This window comes from Carlito syrichta, unplaced genomic scaffold (genome assembly GCF_000164805.1).
Source record: "Carlito syrichta isolate Samal-C Ts95f unplaced genomic scaffold, Tarsius_syrichta-2.0.1 Scaffold303344, whole genome shotgun sequence".
NCBI classification, from domain to species: domain Eukaryota; kingdom Metazoa; phylum Chordata; class Mammalia; order Primates; family Tarsiidae; genus Carlito; species Carlito syrichta.
The window spans coordinates 59022-78552 of NW_007247440.1; the positions used below are offsets into that span (position 1 = coordinate 59022).

The window sequence follows — 19531 nt, forward strand, 5'->3', positions numbered from 1 at the left end:
GCGGGCTCAGGCAATCCACTCACCTCAGCCTCCCAAAGGCGCAGGATTACAGGCTGAGCCACCGAGCCCAGCTTATCCATGGATTTTAGTTGTAATTAGCAGCAACAGGGTGAATGTGCTTACCTGATCTTACTGAGGATCAGAAGTCTATAATTTATTTTTTAAGTTAAAGAAATATTCAAGTAGATTTTTTTAAGTTAAAGAAATATTCAAGTAGATTAAATTTTTTAAAAAAGGAATTAATATTCACCCAGAGATTAGCATTCTGACCACTGGGACTCCATGTCTCCCCTTTCTGGAGAGAGACATGAGTCTTCCCATGCAGAAAGGAAAGCTGCATCTTCTAATGGAAGCCTAACACTGTTACTGCGCAAGTCCAATTGGGAAATCCAATTATGCGTAGAGGGCGTGTGCAGTGCCGAGTAACCACAAGACAGACTGTGCGAGTTACTAAGCTCTTACCTTGCAGCCCCAAGTCTCCCCTTCTAAGTTCTGCTTTGTGCTGCTGGGCCTGAGACTTTGATAAGCACCTTTGATAGGTGCTTCCTGTTAGGCTCTGACAAGAGAGGACACTCGAGAAAGACTGGCAGCCCAGGGATGGAGAAGGGAACAGCTTGCTGTTTTGTTGGTTTCTCCTGCCCATGTGCATTTCAATGCAGCAGCAGGTGGTTCTAGCACTGCGGGAAGCAGTCTCATCTTGCCCCTCAGGAGTATTGGCAGGAACAGCATGGCGCTCCAGGGCCCTGTCTCAAGCTGAGGGCCTTCTCTCAAGCTTCGAGGTTCTAACAACCCAACCTCTCCCTTGCTCTCCATGTTTTGAGGAGCCAAACCTTCAGCCTTCCTTTGTTGCTCTTTCAGCACTCTGATCTCTGTATATTAGGGAATTCCTTATGTCACATTCACTCTATTGAAACAAGTAACATGAATTCCACTTTCCTGATTCATATGGACTCTTATTTATGACGATAATAATTTGAAAGAAAATATTCAGGTGTTTCTGTCTTCACCAAAGAGAAATTTAAACAAATGTGTTTGAACGGTACAGAGGTCAAAATCAGAACACTTGAATAATGAGGTCTTTACAGGCAGCATGGGATGGCGAAAAGAGTATTAAAATGAGTTTTTACCCTGTTAGTGCCACTTACTGGGTGATATTCAACAAATCACTTATGAGCTTCATAGAGCTTACAGATGGGCTTCAGCCATAAGTCAAAGTGAGCAAACTATCTCTAAGTGTCTTTCCAACTAAAACTATCACATTTTCCTCAAGAAATTATTAGCAACATCATCTGGCCTTGGAGTTCTTTTTTATGAAAAACTTTTGATAACTTCAATCTCTTGGTTATCCATATAGTCTGTATAAATTGTAATTTTCAAAGAATTCTTCCACTTCATGTAAATTTCCATAATATTCTTTTAATGCCTATAAGACCTATAGTGACAACTCTTTCTAAATTCCTTTTCATTCCTGATGCTAATCATTGGTGTTCTCTCTCTCTCTCTCCCCTTTCGAGTGATCTAGGTTAGGGCTTATCAATTTTGTCAATTTTTTCAAAGAGCTAATTTTTGGATCTGTTGGTTTTCTCCATTGCTCTGTTTTCTACTTCACTGAGTTTAGCACTTAAACTTTTATTACTTCCTTCCTTCTGCCTGTATGGAGTTTAATTGACTCTTCTTTTTTACCTGTTTAAGTTGGAATAAACTTCTGATTATTGCTTTTAGACCTTTCTTCTTTCCTAAGCTAAACAAGCAATAGCATAATATTCCTCTAAGTATTAACTTAGCTGCATACCATCATTTTCTTTCAGCTTTGGGATGCAGTTTAATGACAATAAAAACTATCAACTTTACGGGGGGGGGGCAAAAAAAGAAAAAACCGAACTATCTTTTCGAGGGTGAGCCCCTTGTTGTACACTCTGAATTTGTTTCTCCAGATCAAACGAACAACTAAACTTTCTTATATGGAAGTTTGGAGAAAGCTGTGTCACAATTTGCCGAAGAACATCCCAACCTGTGGCAAACAGATGACTGGTTCTTCCATCACGACAACGCACGTGCCCACACTGCCACGAGTGTTCAGCAGCTTTGACCAAAAATGGCATGGCTCCCAGGCCCACCCTGTTGGGAGCCGGCCGAGGACCGCCTGAGCGGTAGAGATCCAGGCGGGCTGTGGACCCTGTGACTACTAGGATGAGTTCAGGAGCTTACGACCCATTCCCTCTTCCCTTCTTTGCTGCTTGGCAACGTCCCACCAGCAGGGACTTTGATGATCTAAGCATGAAGCTCTGAGAGTACGACTGGCATGGCTTACTTTAGGAGTCCATTGTTCCCGTTTCTCACAGATGGCGGTTTCAGCTTTAAACTTAACATAATTCAAACTCCGGTCACATTTGGGAGCCTTTAATATAGTACAAGCTTCTTTATAAGATTTAAAAGTATATTTGTAGAATTAGTATATACATATAAAGTGCTGTTTCAATCTTAATAATATAGCTAATTATCTCGGGTTACTAGAAATGGCCCAGCACAAACTCTGGGCTGGGCCACATTCCTTAGGAACTGGTTTGGGCTATAATTAAGAGTTTCTATAGTGTAGGTAGAATTAGTGTAAAATAGAAAGGAACTGGGATTTAAGTTGGTCATTAGGTGTTGTGTATGCATAAGTTTTAAAAGTTATTGATTATTAGAATATTATGATATTAGAATTGTTGTATTGCTTTTGAGGAATATTAACCAAGCATGAGGAACAGTGAGATAATTTTAAGATCCTCCTTCCTCAGGCTTGAGGAAACACCTGGTGGGTGAGGGACATCCCTCATTCACCTGGCTTTATGTTTATGTAAAAGTTTTGTAATTTAATTGGGATTGTTCTTCCTCATGCCTGAGGAAACACATGGTGGGTGGGGGATACCCCTCACCCACCTGGCTTTGTGTTCACATGAAAGTCTTGTGATTTAACCTGTGAAACTTTAGGATAAAAGGCTTGCGGTTCGTCCCATTAAATGGCTTCTGCACTAGACAGAGTCCAGTCTCTTTCTTTCTCCCCCGTCTCTCTCTTTCTTTCTCTTTATTTCTCCAGAATAATTGCCAATGCCACCACACCTCCCAGGGACCCTCTAAATCTCTTTGCAGAGGCTGCCCCCCCCACCTTCCCTATTTATCCGATCCTGCCCAAAGTGGCATTATTTGTTTTCCTGACGATAAAAGTACTCAAAAGGAAACAGTTTGCTGATGTGGAAGAGGAAAAACAAAAAATGGCAGAAGTGCTAAAAGGCATCAAAATTGATGCATTCAAACACTGTTCTGAGATGTATTGCATCAAACAGAGAGTACTGTGAAGGTGACCGAAGGTTAAACATGTAAAAATAAACACACACTTTTTAATAAATAAATTCTGTTGTTTTGGGTCCCCCCACATAAAAGTGCAACTCAACAGTGTTGACAAGTGTATACAGTGATATAACCACCACTACACTCATAATATAGAATATTTCGAATACCCGAAAGTCTCCTTCTTGTTCTTTTGCTATCAGTCTCAACCCCAGACCTGGCAATAGAATTTTTCTGCTGTATAATTTCATGCACATGGAATTATACAGCAAATAGTCTTTTGCATCTGATTTTGTTCACTTAGCCTAATACTTTTGAGATTTATCCATATTGTTGCGTGTGTCCGTTTATTTCTTCTTATTGCTGGATAATCCTCCATTGCATAGATGCTTCACATGTTGTTTATCCATTTATCAGCTGGTGTTTCTAGTTTAGAGATGTCTGTGTAGACAAGTTTCCGTTTCTTTTGGAAACTGGGGCATATGAAAAATGGATGTTTACCTTTAAAAGAATCTGCCAGCCGGGCTCGGTGGCTCAGCCTGTAATCCCGTGCCTTGGGAGGCTGAGGTGAATGGATTCCTGAGCCCGCAGGTTCGTGACCCGCCGGGCAACTTGGCGAGACCTCATCTCTACAATAAATCAAAAAATTAGCTGGGCATGGTAGCGTGCACCTGTAGTTCCAGCTACTTGGAAGGCTGAGGCGGAAGAATCGCCGGAGCCCAGCAGGTTGAGGCTGTGGTGGCTGGGAGTGGCCACTGCACTCCAGTCTGGGCGACTGAGTGAGACTCCAACTCAAAAAAAAAAAAAAAAATCTGTCAAACAGTTTTTAAAATTGGTTGTACCAGTTTGCACTTTCACCAGTAGTGAATGGGTTCAATCTGTTCCACAGCCTTACTGATACTCAGTACTGTCAGTCTTTTTAATTGTATTTAGTCATTCTAGTGGACATATAGTGGCAATGTAAGCTTTTATTTTAGAACTGCTCTAATGACTGCGATGTTGAGAATTTTTTCATGTTATTTTGCATCTCTGTGATTTCTTTTTAAAAATGTCTCATGCAATCATTTTTACTCACACCCTTCCCTTCCTGTCTAATCCTAGTTTCTTTCAGGTTTTCTTAAATTTTATTCTTAATGACAAATAATATTTGTATATCGTTATGGGGGCCCAATGGAATGCTCTGATACATGTATACATTTCTTTTCATTGCTGGATAATACTTCATTGCATAGATAACTCCACATGTTGTTTCTCCATTTACTAGCTGGAGTTTCTAGTTTCGAGGTCGTTGTGCAGGCATACATTTTTATTTCTTTTGGAAGCACAGTCATATGAAAAATGGAAGAGTAAATCAGGCTAATTAACATATTGATCACTTCACATACTCATTATTTCTTTGTGGTGAGTTAAAATCCACTCTTTTAGCAACATTCCTCTTAGCTGCGGTCACCTTACTGTGCAAGAGATCACCAGAACTATTCCTCCTGGCCAAATGAAACTGCACCTGTGGGACAACTGCTCCCCTTTCCCTGCCCTCCTCCCCAGGCTCTGGTAGCCACCATTCTGCTATACTATGAATTTGAACTTTTAGATTCCATGTGTTGGTGAAGTCATGTTGATACTGATCTTTCTGTGTCTGTTTTATTTCACTTAGCATAATTTGATATAGATTTATCCATGTTGGTACAAGCTGACAAAATTCATTTCTTTTTAAGGCTGCCGAGTATTCCATTGTGTATATATGTATATTTTCCTTTTTTTTTTTTTTTTTTGAGTCGGAGTCTCACTCTGTTGCCCAGGTTGGAGTGTAGTGGCATACTTAAGGCTTCGACCTGCTGGGCTCCGGCGATCCTTCTGCCTCAGACTTCCAAGTAGCTGGAACTACAGGCACGTGCTACCATGCCCGGTTAATTTTTTTTTTTTTTTTAATTTATTGTAGCGACGAAGTCTCACCAAGTTGCCTGGGCTGGTCTTGAACCCGCAGGCTCAGGCAATTCACTGGTCTCAGCCTCCCAGTGTTGGGATTACAGGCTGAGCCACTGAGTCCAGCCTATATGAACGTTTTCATTATCCCTTCATCTGTTTATGAACACTCAGGTTGATTCTGTACCTTGGTTATTGTGAATAATGTGCAGTAAACGTGAGGGTGCGGATATCTCTTCAACATATGATTTCCATTCGTTTGGATATTGTGCCCATAATATTTGATTTGGATCATACAGATTTATTTGTAGTTTTTTGAGCAACCTCCATACTGTTTTCCAAAATGGCTGTACTATTTAAATTCCCACCAAGAGTATACAGAGGTATACTGTTGAATGCAAATTCATACATTTCTCCACGCCCCCACCAATACATCTTTCATCTTCTTAGTAAGAGCTGTTGTAATCGGTATAAGGTAATATCCCACTGTGATTTTAACTTGCATTTCCCTGATGAAAATGCAAACGTGTTGTTGGGCATCCCTTCATATACCTGTTGGCCTTTTGTGTGTCTTCTTTTGAGAAATACCTGTTTGGGTCCTTTGCTCATTTCTTAGTAGAGTATTTGTTTTCTTGTTATAAGTAGTCTGATATCCTTATATGCTTTGGATATGAGCCCCTTATCTGATGTACAATTTTCAAATATTTTCTTCCAATTTGTGGACGGTCTTCTTCATTCTATTGTTTTCTTTGCTGTGCAGAAAGTTTATCACTCGATGTGATTCTATTTGTCCATTTTTGCTTTTGTTGCTGTATATCTTCTTTGGTAAAGCAAGTGTTCAAATCTTTTGCCCACTTTTTATAATCAGGTCATTTTCTTACTATTGATTTGTGAGAGTTCTTTATGAATTTTGGATATGAGTCCTTTATCAATACATGTCTTGAAAATATTTTTCCCAGTCTGTGACTTGCCATTTTATTTTCTTAAAACTGTCTTTTTTTTTTTTTTTTGAAGTGATGTTAATTTTGGTGAAGTCTAACCTATCTTTTTTTCTAAGTCATAAAATTTGTCTCCTATTTAAGAATTACTGCCTACCCAAGTACTCTAAGATTTTTCTCCAGTGTTTTCTTCAAGAAGTTTTATAATTCTAGCTTTTGCACTTTAGGCTAAAATCCACTCTGAGTTTTTGTATATAGTATAAACTAAGGATCACAATTTTTTTTCTAATAACATTCTGCTATCAAATTGTTCCAGCACCAATCAGTGAAAAGACTGCCTTGTCTACACCAAACAGACTGGGCTCCTTTGCTGAAAATTAACTGGCCATACATATGTGGTCTATTTCTGAACTCTTTATTCTGTTTCATTGACGTATATGTACAAATTTACACCAGCACCACAGTGTCTTAATTATTATAGCTTTATAGTAAATCTTAAAATAAGGCAGTATACAAGGGAGAACCCCCCCCAAAAAACTGAATTATTTTTTGAAGCGTGGGCCCCTTTTCATACAGGTTTCCCTCACTAGGTAAGTGTTCTAGGAACCCATCAGCATCGGTGTACCAGCTAGTGTTGTTATGAGAGGCTGCAGCAAATTTTCTTGGAGATACTTTCAGTGCACTTGCTCATTTCATGATGGGCGATTTATGAGTGCACCTGCCACATCACACTGAGTGTTCAGCAGTTTTTGAGCAAAAACAGCATGACCCCGATGCCCCATTCATCCTATCTTGCCCCAGGCAACTTTTTTTGGTTTCCCCAGATGAAAAAAGTTCTCAAAGGGAAACATTTTGCAGATATGGAAAAGCTGAAACAGAAAATGGCAGAAGCACTAGAAGGCATCAAAACTGATGAATTCAAAAACTGTTCTGAGTAGTGGGAAAAGTGTCTCAATGGGTGAATTGCATCAAATGGGCAGTACTTTGATGGTGACTGAAGTTTAAACATGTAAAAATACACAATTTTTTATAAATAAATTCTGGGTTTTTTTTGGGGGGGGGTTCTCCCTTGTAAATCCTGCAACTTTGTTCTTCAGATTGCTTTGGCTTTTTCCAGTCCGGTGTATATCCATTTCCATTTTATAACTAGCCTGCCACTTTAAAAAGCCTTTGGTGATTTTGATTAAAATTGCTTTGACTCTACAGAACAATTTGGAGAGAAGTTACATTGCAATAATAGTGAGCATGGTATATCTTTCCATTTACAAAACTGTTCTTCAGTTTCAGCAACATTTTGTAGGTTTCTCTGAACATATCTGGCACAAATCTGGTTAAAATTTTTAAGTATTTCATTTTTTACATTACTGCCAGAATATAAACATGACAGTTCTATAGATTTTTGGAAAAATATTTGAGATACTGTAAACTGAGCTTACTTGAGCATGTAATTTGATATGTTTTGACACCTACATACACCAGCCAAACTACTACCCCAGTTAAGATAATGAACACATCCACTTCCCCCAAAAGTTCTTTCGTGTCCTTGTGCTAGTCTTCCCTGTTGCTGTTCACAGCCTGGCCTCCTCACTCCTTTTCCAGGCAGCCACTGCTCTTTCTATCACTAGGAGATGTTTGCGATTTTAAGAATATTATATATATGGTATCCTAAAGAATGTTCTCTTTTCATCTTGCTTTGTTAATTCAGCATAATTACTTTGTCCATGTTGCCACACGTATTCTTTTTTTTTTTTTGAGTCGGAGTCTCACTCGGTCGCCCAGACTGGAGTGCCACCACAGCCTCGACCTGCTGGGTCCGGCGATCCTTCGCATCAGCCTTCCGAGTAGCCGGAATTGCAGGCACGCCCTACCACGCCCGGCTGATTGCTTGATTTATTGTAGAGATGAGGTCTTGCCAAGTTGCCCAGGCGGGTCTCGAACCCGCGGGCTCAGGCCATCCGCTCACCTCAGCCTCCCAAGGCACGGGATGACAGGCTGAGCCGCCGAGCCTGACTGTGTATTCTTCTTTGTTGTCCAATCATATCCTACCATCTGGATGTACCACAATTTGTTTATCCATTCAACTCTTGACAGGCTTTCCCGCCTCCAGTTTTTGGCTATTACAAATAAAAGCTGCTATGAATATTAGTGCACAGGTATTTGTGTAGATACGTCTCTTATTTCTCTAGGGTAAATCCTCATGGGATTATTGGCTGGTCACAAGGTAGATTAACACTGTAAACTCTGACCTGTTTTCCAAATGGCCACATCTGGATTATGGATCACTGTAAAGTGGAAGGGCACGCAGGCCACAAGGATCTGTTCCACATCTTCCGTATACAAGTTGGTGATGGAGAGTCACTCATTTCTCAAATATTATTGAAATGAACAGGTTGGACACAGAGGATATAGCAATGAATAAAACAGTGGTGCTTACATTCCAGAAGAAAAAGCAGACACTAAACAACATAGCTCACAATTACTTGCTCACAGAGAGGTAGAGAGTGCTTTGAAGCCAACCCGGACTGGGGACTCTCTGAAAGCTTCTTTGCCAGAGCAACAGCTGAGCTGAGTGTTGAAAGATGAGTAGGAATTAACAAAATAGATATAATCCCAAGAATCTGTGACAAGGGCCACACAAAAGCAGTTCTGGGTTCCAATTCAACTCTCCTAGTGTGCAAATTGTTAACTGATTTATTCGTATGCAGACTCAAGCCCGCTTCCAATTCCTGTATTAAAAATTGATCCCCCCCAAAAAAAACTACTAAAAAGAAAAAAATAAATTAATCCCAGGCTTTGGCACAAAAGCCGGGGCTAAGAGCACCATCACCTTTTGTCTTCTGAATCAAACTTAAATTGAGTGTCCTCGGGAGGAGGGCAATGTCCCTTCTGAATAATAAAAACAATGAACAACTCTCTCAGGAATCACAGTAGAATCATGAATGGAATAATGAAAAGAGCAGTAGTGGTGGTCATGATAACAGTGGTAGCAGCAGCTAACATGGCATCTATAAAGTGCGTGATCTACCTTCTGTCCGTCACACAGAGCACATACTTTCTGTGCACTTGCCATTGGTAGGGATTATGGAATTTCATCTGACATACTTCACAGCCTCGTGAACTAGATAGTGCTGTTGCCATTTCAGATAAGAACCAACTAGACCCAGAGACATGAAATAACTTGTCCATCATCATAAACTGGTCAGAAGCAGAGTAGAAATTTGGGCCCAGAGTCCCTAAAGCACTAACGGTAGGAGTACCTGAAGAATGTGTATGTTTGCTTTAACATCAAAATAATTTAGTGCTGGACAAACGATATGCTGATGGCCGTAAGTACTACTTTTGAGGACCAGCAGTCTCTGGAAAATGTCACTCATGATAAAATCTTCAGGGAAGACCAAACATTATCAGAAAAACTTGGATTTGAATCCCAACTCTTCCACTTATTGGCTGTATGACTTTAGGCAAGTTATCTAACCTTGCTTAGTCTTAGTGTGGAATGAGAAAAGCATACCCGCTTGGTAGGTTTGGGGAAAGCTCACAAGTGACGTATGTAGACACTTATGTGTATGTAAACATATTCAGAAGGTGCTAATGCAAGTTGTTCTTTCCACAACACCCGGGGATTCTCACTAATGGAGATGAGACAGCTTACTGTGCTCACTCCTCTAATAGACAATCACTTCTTTAAGGAGACTATGGAACCAACACAAGCAATCAGAGGAAAGAGATAAAGATTCAGGCTCAACTATATGTCTGACAAAGGCCTAATTTTAGGATCTACAAGGAACTTAAATGTGCCAAAAGGAAAAAAACAAATAGCCCCATTACAAAGTAGGAACAAGACACTATATGAATAGACACTTCTCAAAAGACAGATGAGCAGCCAACAGACACATGAAAAAACGCTCAGACTCACTAGTCATCAAAGAAATGCAAATTAAAGCTACACTGAGATACCACCTAACTCCAGTCAGGATGGCCACCATCAATAACTCAAAAAACAACAGATGCTGGAGAGGATGCGGTAAAAAGGGAACACTTCTACACTGTTGGTGAGAGTGTTAACTAGTACAGCCTCTGCGGAAAACAGTGTGGCAATTCCCAAAAGATCTAAAAAACAACCTTCCATATGTCCCCGCAACCCCCCTACTGGGAATATATCCAAAGGAACTCAAATCACTCCATGAAAAAGATACCTGCACACGTATGTTTATCGCAGCACTGTTCACAATAGCAAGAACATGGAACCAACCATGCTGCCCATCAAAAGAGGGCTGGATAAAAAAATGTGGTACATATACATGATGGAATACTACACAGCCATAAATAAGAACGAAGTCATAAACTTCACAGCAACCTGGATGGACTTAGAGTCTATAATGCTGAGTGATCTTTCACAGAAACAAAGACCTGAGAATCATATGTTCTCACTCATAAGCAGACCTTGAACAGTTTTTGTAATACTATAAGAAAAAGATTGGCAGTAGCAGGAAACTGCTGCGGGTGTGGTATGGGATTGACAGTAGTGGGAATCTGTGGGGGGAGGGGGAGCACACTTCATCAAGAAGGGTCCCTGCATAATGAACATTTGTATACCTAACTCTGAACTGTACCCCACATCTTTAAAAGTAAAAAAATAAAATGTTAACATTTTGAATATATTAGGGTTAAATAAAGTATATTATTAAATCTATAAAAAATGATTCAGACTCAGTCCCTGGAAGTTTTGCAAAACTCCTCTCATTAACATATTCTTTGTTGCTTGAAACAAACTCCAGGTTGAAAGAAATCCCAGGAACACATTGAGTCCACCTTTTTTTCATGAGACTTCCTTAGACCAACTGAGAATACAGAAGAGACAGCGCTTGACAGTCCTGGCCCTGTCATTCTGAACACTCTCCTGCTCCATCTCATTTTTGCCACAAAAATAAACACACGGGTAGAGTTTGAAGCCATTATATGCAATGAAGGGAGAAAATACTGGCAGACAAAATTAGTCATTTTCCATGACTTGGCTAGAAAAACCAGCAGGCAATTTGCTTTTTTTTTAAAAAAAGGAAAAGACAGTATACGAAATATCATCCAGCACCTAGATGCTATGATGTAAAAGTCATCTCCTACAAATAAAAATAAATTCAAAGAGACAGATGTAGGCTTTATTAGCTACTCTCAGGCCGTTCACTGACCAATAATTTTATCAACCAGAGCACCACATATCAATCTATTTCATCACAATTTCTATTACACTCAAATTAAGCTGTATTTTTTTAAACCTGGGGAAACGTGAGCTTTTCATTTTTTGGTGGTGGTAATAGTGGGGGGGATACCTATTCTTTCTCCTTAAAATCCACCTTCAATTTAAGAGTTTGAAAATAAATTTCCATAGTAAATATATACACCAAATATGACTTCATTTAATAAATGTCATGATTTCTTAAGAATCCCAAATTCAACAGATCCTGAGTTAAGCAAAGAGAATGCTCACCTCTCTCCCAAAGGCAGGGTGAGCATCCGGGGAGAGTCCTGCCCTTTACCCACTCCGCGCATGGCCTGATGCCACCTTGACCCCACGGCCACGGGCCCCCCCGCTTGTCGTTACCGTGTGTCTCACGTACGCCCTGACAAGACGCATCAATTCCTATGGCTTTTCACCAGGTCTAGACTCTGGCACTTTCCCCTGGGGAGACCTTAATTGGCTTTCATACTTAACCCCTGAACCCAGCCATATCCATCAGCCGCACTGAATGAACAGTGATAGGGAATGTTTCTCCTTGAAGACAGGCAGCCAGCCCCTCTCCTTAAAACTCAGAAGGAAAGCCTGCTTTGTCTGTCAGGGTCGCCAGCCTCTTTACTTACTGAGGGTTAATTATGGTGGTGCCCAAGGGCCTGAGTCTGGGAAGTGCTATTCAAGGAGACGTCAATTAAGCGCTCTTTTGAAAGTGGCTTCTAGAACTCTCCTCGGGAGTTCCCAAAACGAGTGGGAGGCACAGTCGTCACTCTGGAATGGGGCTTCCCCAAGGTTTTAAGAAAGCTTCATGACCCACACCCCTAAGTACAGCTTTCAGACTTGACTGGGAGACTTCAGAAACTGCGACTTTAGAGAATGAACGATATCTTTTTCAGGAACGACAAGCCGTAACAGGCAGTCAACACTACGCGTGCTCTGCTGGAAGCCGCCTTACCTCATAGCCAAATTGCAGCTCATCAGACGTCAGCATGATGATGTCATCATCGATGGCCAGAACAGCCTCAGTCTCAATTTCGTCGTAAGGGAAGAAACGGTTACTCAACTTGTTTTCAGCTGTCCTCACAACTTTCAGTGGAACCCGGATTTTGGGCCAGAGAGAATCTGGGAAAAGAAAAAAACATGGTATTCACTACTCCCTTCACTTTGGGGAGGAGATAAAGTGGTAAAAGCATCATCTCACAAGTGAGATTGAAGAGTCAACGTATATCCATGGCTCTTGCCAAATCCAAAGGTGCAATCCTGCAAGGGGAGAGACTCTTACTCCCCTTATGATAGAACATTATAATAAAAATGTATACACATACCACACACACACACACCACACACACACACACACACACACACACACACACACAATACTCACACTTACTCTAAATCCTAAAACACTACTCATTCTCAATGCTGTCCTAATTAGAATGAGCGCATTGGCTTCAACTCACAATTGGGAGTCAGAGAAGCAAAATGACCTAGCCAAGGCCACAATGACAAATAGAGTCAAGACTTCCTCATTGTCAGGACCATGGCTTTAATATCAGAACTCTCCCCACCTCTGCAAAGTAAACACTCTGCAAAACACTTTCATGTAGGTGCATCCCAGCCCAAAATCTGCAGCTCTGCTGGGAGATTCAGTGCCTGTGCTGAGACGCATGCCTCACATACCTGCCTCAAGAACAATCATGAACAGCCATCAGTGCTACTGGGTCCACCCCCACCAAAATATGTTTCACAGACTAAGTGTTGCTTTCTTAACTCAGCACTTTATCCCTGCCCCCTGACTCCCTAGGTTTGGTTTCTCATCATGACCAATTTACAGAGTAAATATCAAATTTCTAGGTCCAATTATGTGGGATTTTCTAGTATACTGAAGAAACACCAATCCATGACTGCCTTGTATTTTTTCCCATTCTACTTTCCGAAATGATTGGAGCAATTCAGTCACAGGTTCTTTATTTTACAAAATTGCATTTAGCACGGCATGAAATTAATTCTTTTTTGGCACGGTACCCATGTCCATAGACTTCAGAGGGCAGTCTGTCCTCTCACAACAGTTGTCCAATGATAACAGGCAAGCTAGGTAACATACTTCTGTCAAAAAAAAAAAAAATCCCTGTCATGTAACTGTGGAGAAATCTCATTTTTGTGGGTCATGTCCATGGCCACTCCAAAGTCACCATGCTGAAGGAGAAGTAAGACAGAGGAAAAGTCAGGAGAGAAAAAGGCTGCCTTAACTGACTGCAGATACAATGTCTTCCTTCTGCATATTGTATAATACAGCCCTGTAACACATGGTTAGGGCACTCCCTAGCCACAGAAGGAGACTGTTCAAGTGAGAGACCCTGCAGTTAAGGAAGATACCATCCAGAATAAGCACGTGGCATAGAGCCTAAGAGTAGTCAATGCCAGAAAATAGCATGTGTGGGAAAGAGCTGAACTGGAGAACAAAGAAATGATCCTATTGGCCACTGCCTTTCGTCAACAACACAGTTAATGACAGTTTCATTCCTGGTACATAATCAATAAATGTCTTTGGAATAAATGCATGGGCATATGATTTAGGGATTTTTCTTTCTTTCTTTCCTTCCTTAGGGATTTAAGGCCTGAGTTCTTTATTTTCTATTGGATCTCAAGTAAGTCCCTTATTCTCAGGATAAGAATAAGCAGAGAGAGAGAGAGAGAGAGAGAGAGAGAGAGAGAGAGAGAGAGAGAGAAGGGGAACTTTATTAAGCAACTACTTTATGTCAGATGCTTTATAGATGCATTGCCATTCAATCCTCTTTTTTGACAACCTTGCAGGGTAGAAATTATTTAAGAAGAGTATTTACATGGCTCAGAGAGACTAAGTAATTTTCCCAGTGATACACAGGTAATAAGTGGTAAGGCTCGTATTTGAACCTAAGTCTGTTTAGCATCCAAGCTCAAACAGGACCTGCACCATATCCACTTGAGACTCCCACATTTCTCTAGATCTGAAACAAATCTAGGAAGGTTCAGTAACTTTCCCTAGCAATCATCCTTATTCTTGCTTGCTTTCCACTCCCTATTTCAGAGAAATTAAGTCTACTATATATCTCCTGTTCCCAAATCCCTATAAAACATGAATAAATTATAATATCTAAACGAAGGAGGCTATAGCCCTACCTACTAGACCAGTAGTCCTCTTCAAACTTTTTGGGCTCAGAGTCCCTTTATACTCTTTGAAAATTAATAAGAGTCTCAAAGAAGTTTTGTTTATGTGGAATACATACGCATACCCACTACTTACTATATTAAAAGTTAAAGCAGGGGGCCAAGTATGGTGGCTCACATCTGTAATTCCAGTGCTTTGGGAGGCCAAGGCAGGAGGACGGCTTGAGGCCAGGAGTTTGAGACCAGCCTGGGCAACAGAGTAAAATTCCATCTCTACAAAAAGATTTTTTTAAAAAACCAGCTGGGCGTGGTGGCGTGCACAGGTAATCCCAGCTACTCAGAAGGCTATGTTGGGAGGATTGCTTAAGTCCAGGTGTTCAAGGCTGCAGTGAGCTATGATCACGCTAATGTATTCCAGCCTGCGCAACAGAGCAAGATCCACCTCTAAAAAATTTAAAAATTAAATCCTACCGTACATTGTAAGAGAATAAAAGAGCAGGAAAGAGAAATAATGACTTAATATCAAACTGCCAGGCTAGACCATGTGTTCCGATTTGGGTACCACAATATAAGCAAAGTACTAGCAAGACTGGAAAACAGTTAGAAGAAGTAATGAGGACAGTGCAGGTGCTGAATTCAGACTTCTGTAGACTGCTTAGAGAAACCAAAATGTAGTTAGCGCTATTTTGCCGTTTAGTTTCTAACTCAGTCTTCACTGTCCTGTTTGTGATACTCGAACTGGACCCTGTAAACCTCTTTCCTATGCCAGCTGGCATGACCTTAAGCTTTGTCAGCAGAGGGCACTGAAGGGCCACTGGGATGGAGGACTTTCTTCCTGATTCGGGTGACCCTTTTTACTTCTTTCTCCTGCAGGGCAAGAAGGACCACAGGCAGGCAGGTAGGGGTATTTGCCTCTAGCACGTGTAAGTGGCATTTTCCCTAGGGGTGGCTTCCCTGTGAACCTGACAGCATGTCCGCGGGCGCCTCCCAGCAAGCTCTTGGATGTTCCACTAGCCACTCAGTGGAGGCTCGCCCCCATGGTGGTGCTAGAGGGGCTCCCTAAAGCCCTCGTGGGTTTCCCAGCAGTTCACTAACACCCCTGGGCAACTTTGGGTTGAATTCCATGGGTACCACAGAGGGTGGGTGACTTCCTGCTGTGGCATCTCAGCAAACTTACCATCCCTTGAGCTGCAGCCCTCTTCTCCCAGCAAGGCCTAAATCTCAGACCCAGCTGGGGAAGGGGCTCTCCCAAGTGTATTTCCTATAATCTTCAGGGTTCTCTTTACACTTTAGTAGACAAATCCTGTTACTAGTTCATAATTCATCATATTAAATTTTTCCTGTTCAAATTACTGTGTGGCTTCTGTCTCCTAACTGAACCTTGACTAATATATTAGGAATATCAGAAAGGTTATCAGATGAAAAGGGAGTTGTTCTCTATGGCCTCTAGCATTCGAAGCATGACCAATGGGCGGGTGAAAGTTATAGGGAAATTGATTTAGACTCAAAACAGGTAAAAACTTCCTGATGGTATAACTCTTTTAAGATGGAATGAATGCCTTCAGCAACGCAGTGTGCCCTTTTACTTGAAATGCACTAACTTAGGACAGATTTCTATCTACTTGACATCAGGTGAGAGAATAAACAAAATGCCTCTGAGGTCTTAGGATTCCACGAGGCAGGAGTAGAACAGCACAGAAAGAACAGAGTCCTTGGAAACAGCTAAAGAGCCCAGGTCCATCACTTATTAGACATGTGACCTTGACCAAGTCAGTCACTTTGAACTTGCTTCTTCAACTATGAAGAAGGAACAACACCCACCGTCTCGACATGGTTCACTGTGAGGACGAATGTGGAGGCATTTAGCAACACAGTGCCTGGCACGTGGCAGACAATCACGAAATGCCAGCCGTGCTTTTCCTGGAAAATCCGCACCTACTTACAGAACCAGAACATTTTTTTGAGCCTTAGCAAGTGGTAGCAAAGTGGTACATTTCAGATCTGGTACATCAGTGGCATAACCCTGGCTCATGCCTTCCACGACCACTTTTAGAGAAGCAGGATCCTTGCCATTAATCCTCTCAACCGAGAACAAGTCACACAACAACGAAACAAAAGAACATGGAACTTTGGCCACGTTAATTCCACAAGGCAGCAGTTCCTCTTTTCCCACTGTGTATAGGAGCCAGGCTAGCTACTTTGATTATGTATAAATATGCCTCTCACTGGATGGAATCTGGACTTGGGGGTGTGCACAGCATGTTCAATCCAGACAGCTTTCCAGATTCTTCACCTGCAAATATCCAGAGAACTACTTGAGACAATGTCCACAAGGAACTAACTTGTCCTGTAAAGTCTTTGATGGAGAAGTTTTAAAGAGTGATGAGGGCCAAGGAGGATGATTTGGGGCTGCAGATAGAAATGCAGAAAGAATCATGGCTTTTTTTTAGAAACATAATTACTTTTTCCTGTTGTAAGTTAGGTCTGGGTAGTCAAATGTCGGCTCTGGTAGAAGGAGTCTCCATTTCTAAGGCTAGTTGTCTGGGGACCATCACTACCAACAGACAAGACTCTAAGTAGAATTCCCAGCTTTTTGTTTTCATTTTCTCAAATTAAATGGGCCTCCAGGAAAGGGAAGTACCATTCTCTCAGGCTTCTACAGCATCCCTTCTGTGGTAGTCAGAAATGAGAGGGCGGCCATCAAAGAATAAGCACTATCATTACACCCTGCCCCTAAACGGATGATCCTGTGATGGTATTAGGATTCTAGAAAGGCTACTTTTTGAAAAATTAGGCCTGGAGCAGTAGAGGAAGAAGGGAACACAGGTAGGAAAGAATAATTTTTGTGGAAGAGAAAAGAGGATTTTTTCTTCTCATTAGTATTTTCAAAATGATAGCTTTGCTTTTTCTGTCTCTCTATCGGTCCCTGACAAGGATCTAGTTCTTTTACGTAATGCCAAAGCAGAGAACTGACGAAGCATGATACCTTTCCTACAATGACATGGTCTTCTATGATAAATAGACCCTGTGGAACTTAGCACAAAGGGTCTGAGCTTTGAATCCCCAGAGACCTGTGTTTCTTTCTAACTCTACCATTTGCAGCTTTGTGATTTAGACAAATTGTTTGACTAATCCCAGCTTCATTTTTCTTTTCTTTTCTTTTGAGTTGGGGGTCTTACCCAGTTTCATTCTCCTCTACCCTCCCCTCCCCTTCCCTCCCTTTCCCTCCCCTTCTCTCTTCTCCTATCTTTTGAGTCGGGTGCTCAGGTTTATATTTTTTTCTTTTTTTGAGCTGAAATCTCTCTCTGTTGCCCAGACTGGAGTGCAGTGGCATGCTCACAGCCACTGCAGCCTCCACCTGCCAGGCTCAGGCGATCCTTCTGCCTCAGCCTTCCAAGTAGCTGGAACTCTGGGCACCGCACCACCATGTCTGACTAATTTTTTAAAAACTTTATTGTCGAGACGAGGTCTTACCAAGTTGCCCAGGCTGGTCTCAAACCCCTGGACTCAGGCAATCTTGCCTCAGCCTCCCAAAGTGCTGAGATTACAGGTTTGAGCCACCACACCCAGCTTGAGTAGGGCTCCCACCACTCTGTCTCCCAGGCTAGAGCAGTGGCACGATCATGGCTCACCACAGCCTCGACTGATGGGCTCTGGTGATCCGTCCACCTCAGCCTTCGGAGAAGCTGGAACTGCAGGCACACACCACCACGCCTGGCTTACTTTTTACTTTTTGTAGAGATGAGGTCTTGCTATGTCATTCAGACTGGTCTCAAACTCCAAGGCTAAAGCAATCCTCCTGACTTGGCCTACCAAAGTGCTGGAATTACAGGCGTAAACCACCATACCCAGGCATTTTTCTTATTTTTGTAAAATGGGGTAACAGCTTTCCTGCAGGCTTGACATATGAACTAGATATAATATGTGTAGAGCACTGAGCACAGTTCCTATTCCTAGGGTACAAAGGCATACAATAAATGGTCATAATAATATCATATCATTATAATCTTCAAAAGTGGACTTCTTTAGAAGTCCTGTGAACTTCACTTCTCAACTGATAATCTGCAGAGGTCTAGACAAAAGGACACTGGGCTGACCCTCCAGGATATAGACGGAAGCAATGACACAGCTAGAAGTCTTCAGGCTTGAATTCTATTGCTTAGCCTAGACGGGGTCGTTTTTCCCTATTCCTGTAAATTAGACATGAAACAGCATGCCCTTATATCTTGTGTCTCATCCTGTAAATTTTGTACCAGACAAAATAGAAATGTCACCTTCCATGCACACAAAGTAATCTGAAAATATGATTTTTCAAACACATTGCTGAATTTATGAAAAATAAACAGCTGAGTCGGGTGACCTGGTAACTTCACAGTATGTGCTTTTAGTCCAGTTCAAAGGAGAAAAAGAACTCCTGTGTTCAGGATTTTTTAAAACTATATTAACAGTTTTCTCCATGTTGGATGCCAAGAGAGATGCGAGCAAAGAGATTTCTCCAACTTGGCAAAGGTCCTGCACCATATTCAGGTTGATTGAAGATGTCTCCAAGACCATCCTGCCAATCACTATTATAAACACAGCCACAGGTCCACAAACTGCGTTACCAAATTATCTCTGTGCAAACCGTAACCCACTTCAGAAGTGGCTGTGCTGCTCGGGACACAGCTGGTCCCACACCCCTAACTCTCCACAGTCCCAGAATTCAGCTCCAAAGGAAGGCAGCTGCTGCTGCTACTCCTGTTGGCCATCTTGGGAATGGTCAGCCCCACCTTCTGGGTTGACCCTTCCTCCGCGACCAGCCATCCCTCCTGGACATGCAAGTCACAATCTGAAGCTGAGGGGCTCCCAATGTCAATCCAAACTTAAAACCGCAATCAGTTACAAAGGGAGATGGAAATGTACAGGGCAACAACTTCCTCCAGACAGAGGCCAAGGCCAGGCCAAATAACCTCTGTATCCATCGGGT

General features: G+C 41.7%; 1 protein-coding gene across 1 annotated transcript in view; it reads right to left on the reverse strand.

The window, feature by feature from the left end:
- Positions 1–19531, reverse strand: part of LOC103260803 (exostosin-2) — a 64006-nt gene that overhangs the window by 35849 nt on the left and 8626 nt on the right. Inside the window, exon 4 of the mRNA XM_008058453.2 lies at positions 12374–12540. Coding sequence (XP_008056644.2) covers positions 12374–12540 — 167 coding nt within the window. The remainder of the gene's footprint in view (positions 1–12373; positions 12541–19531) is intronic.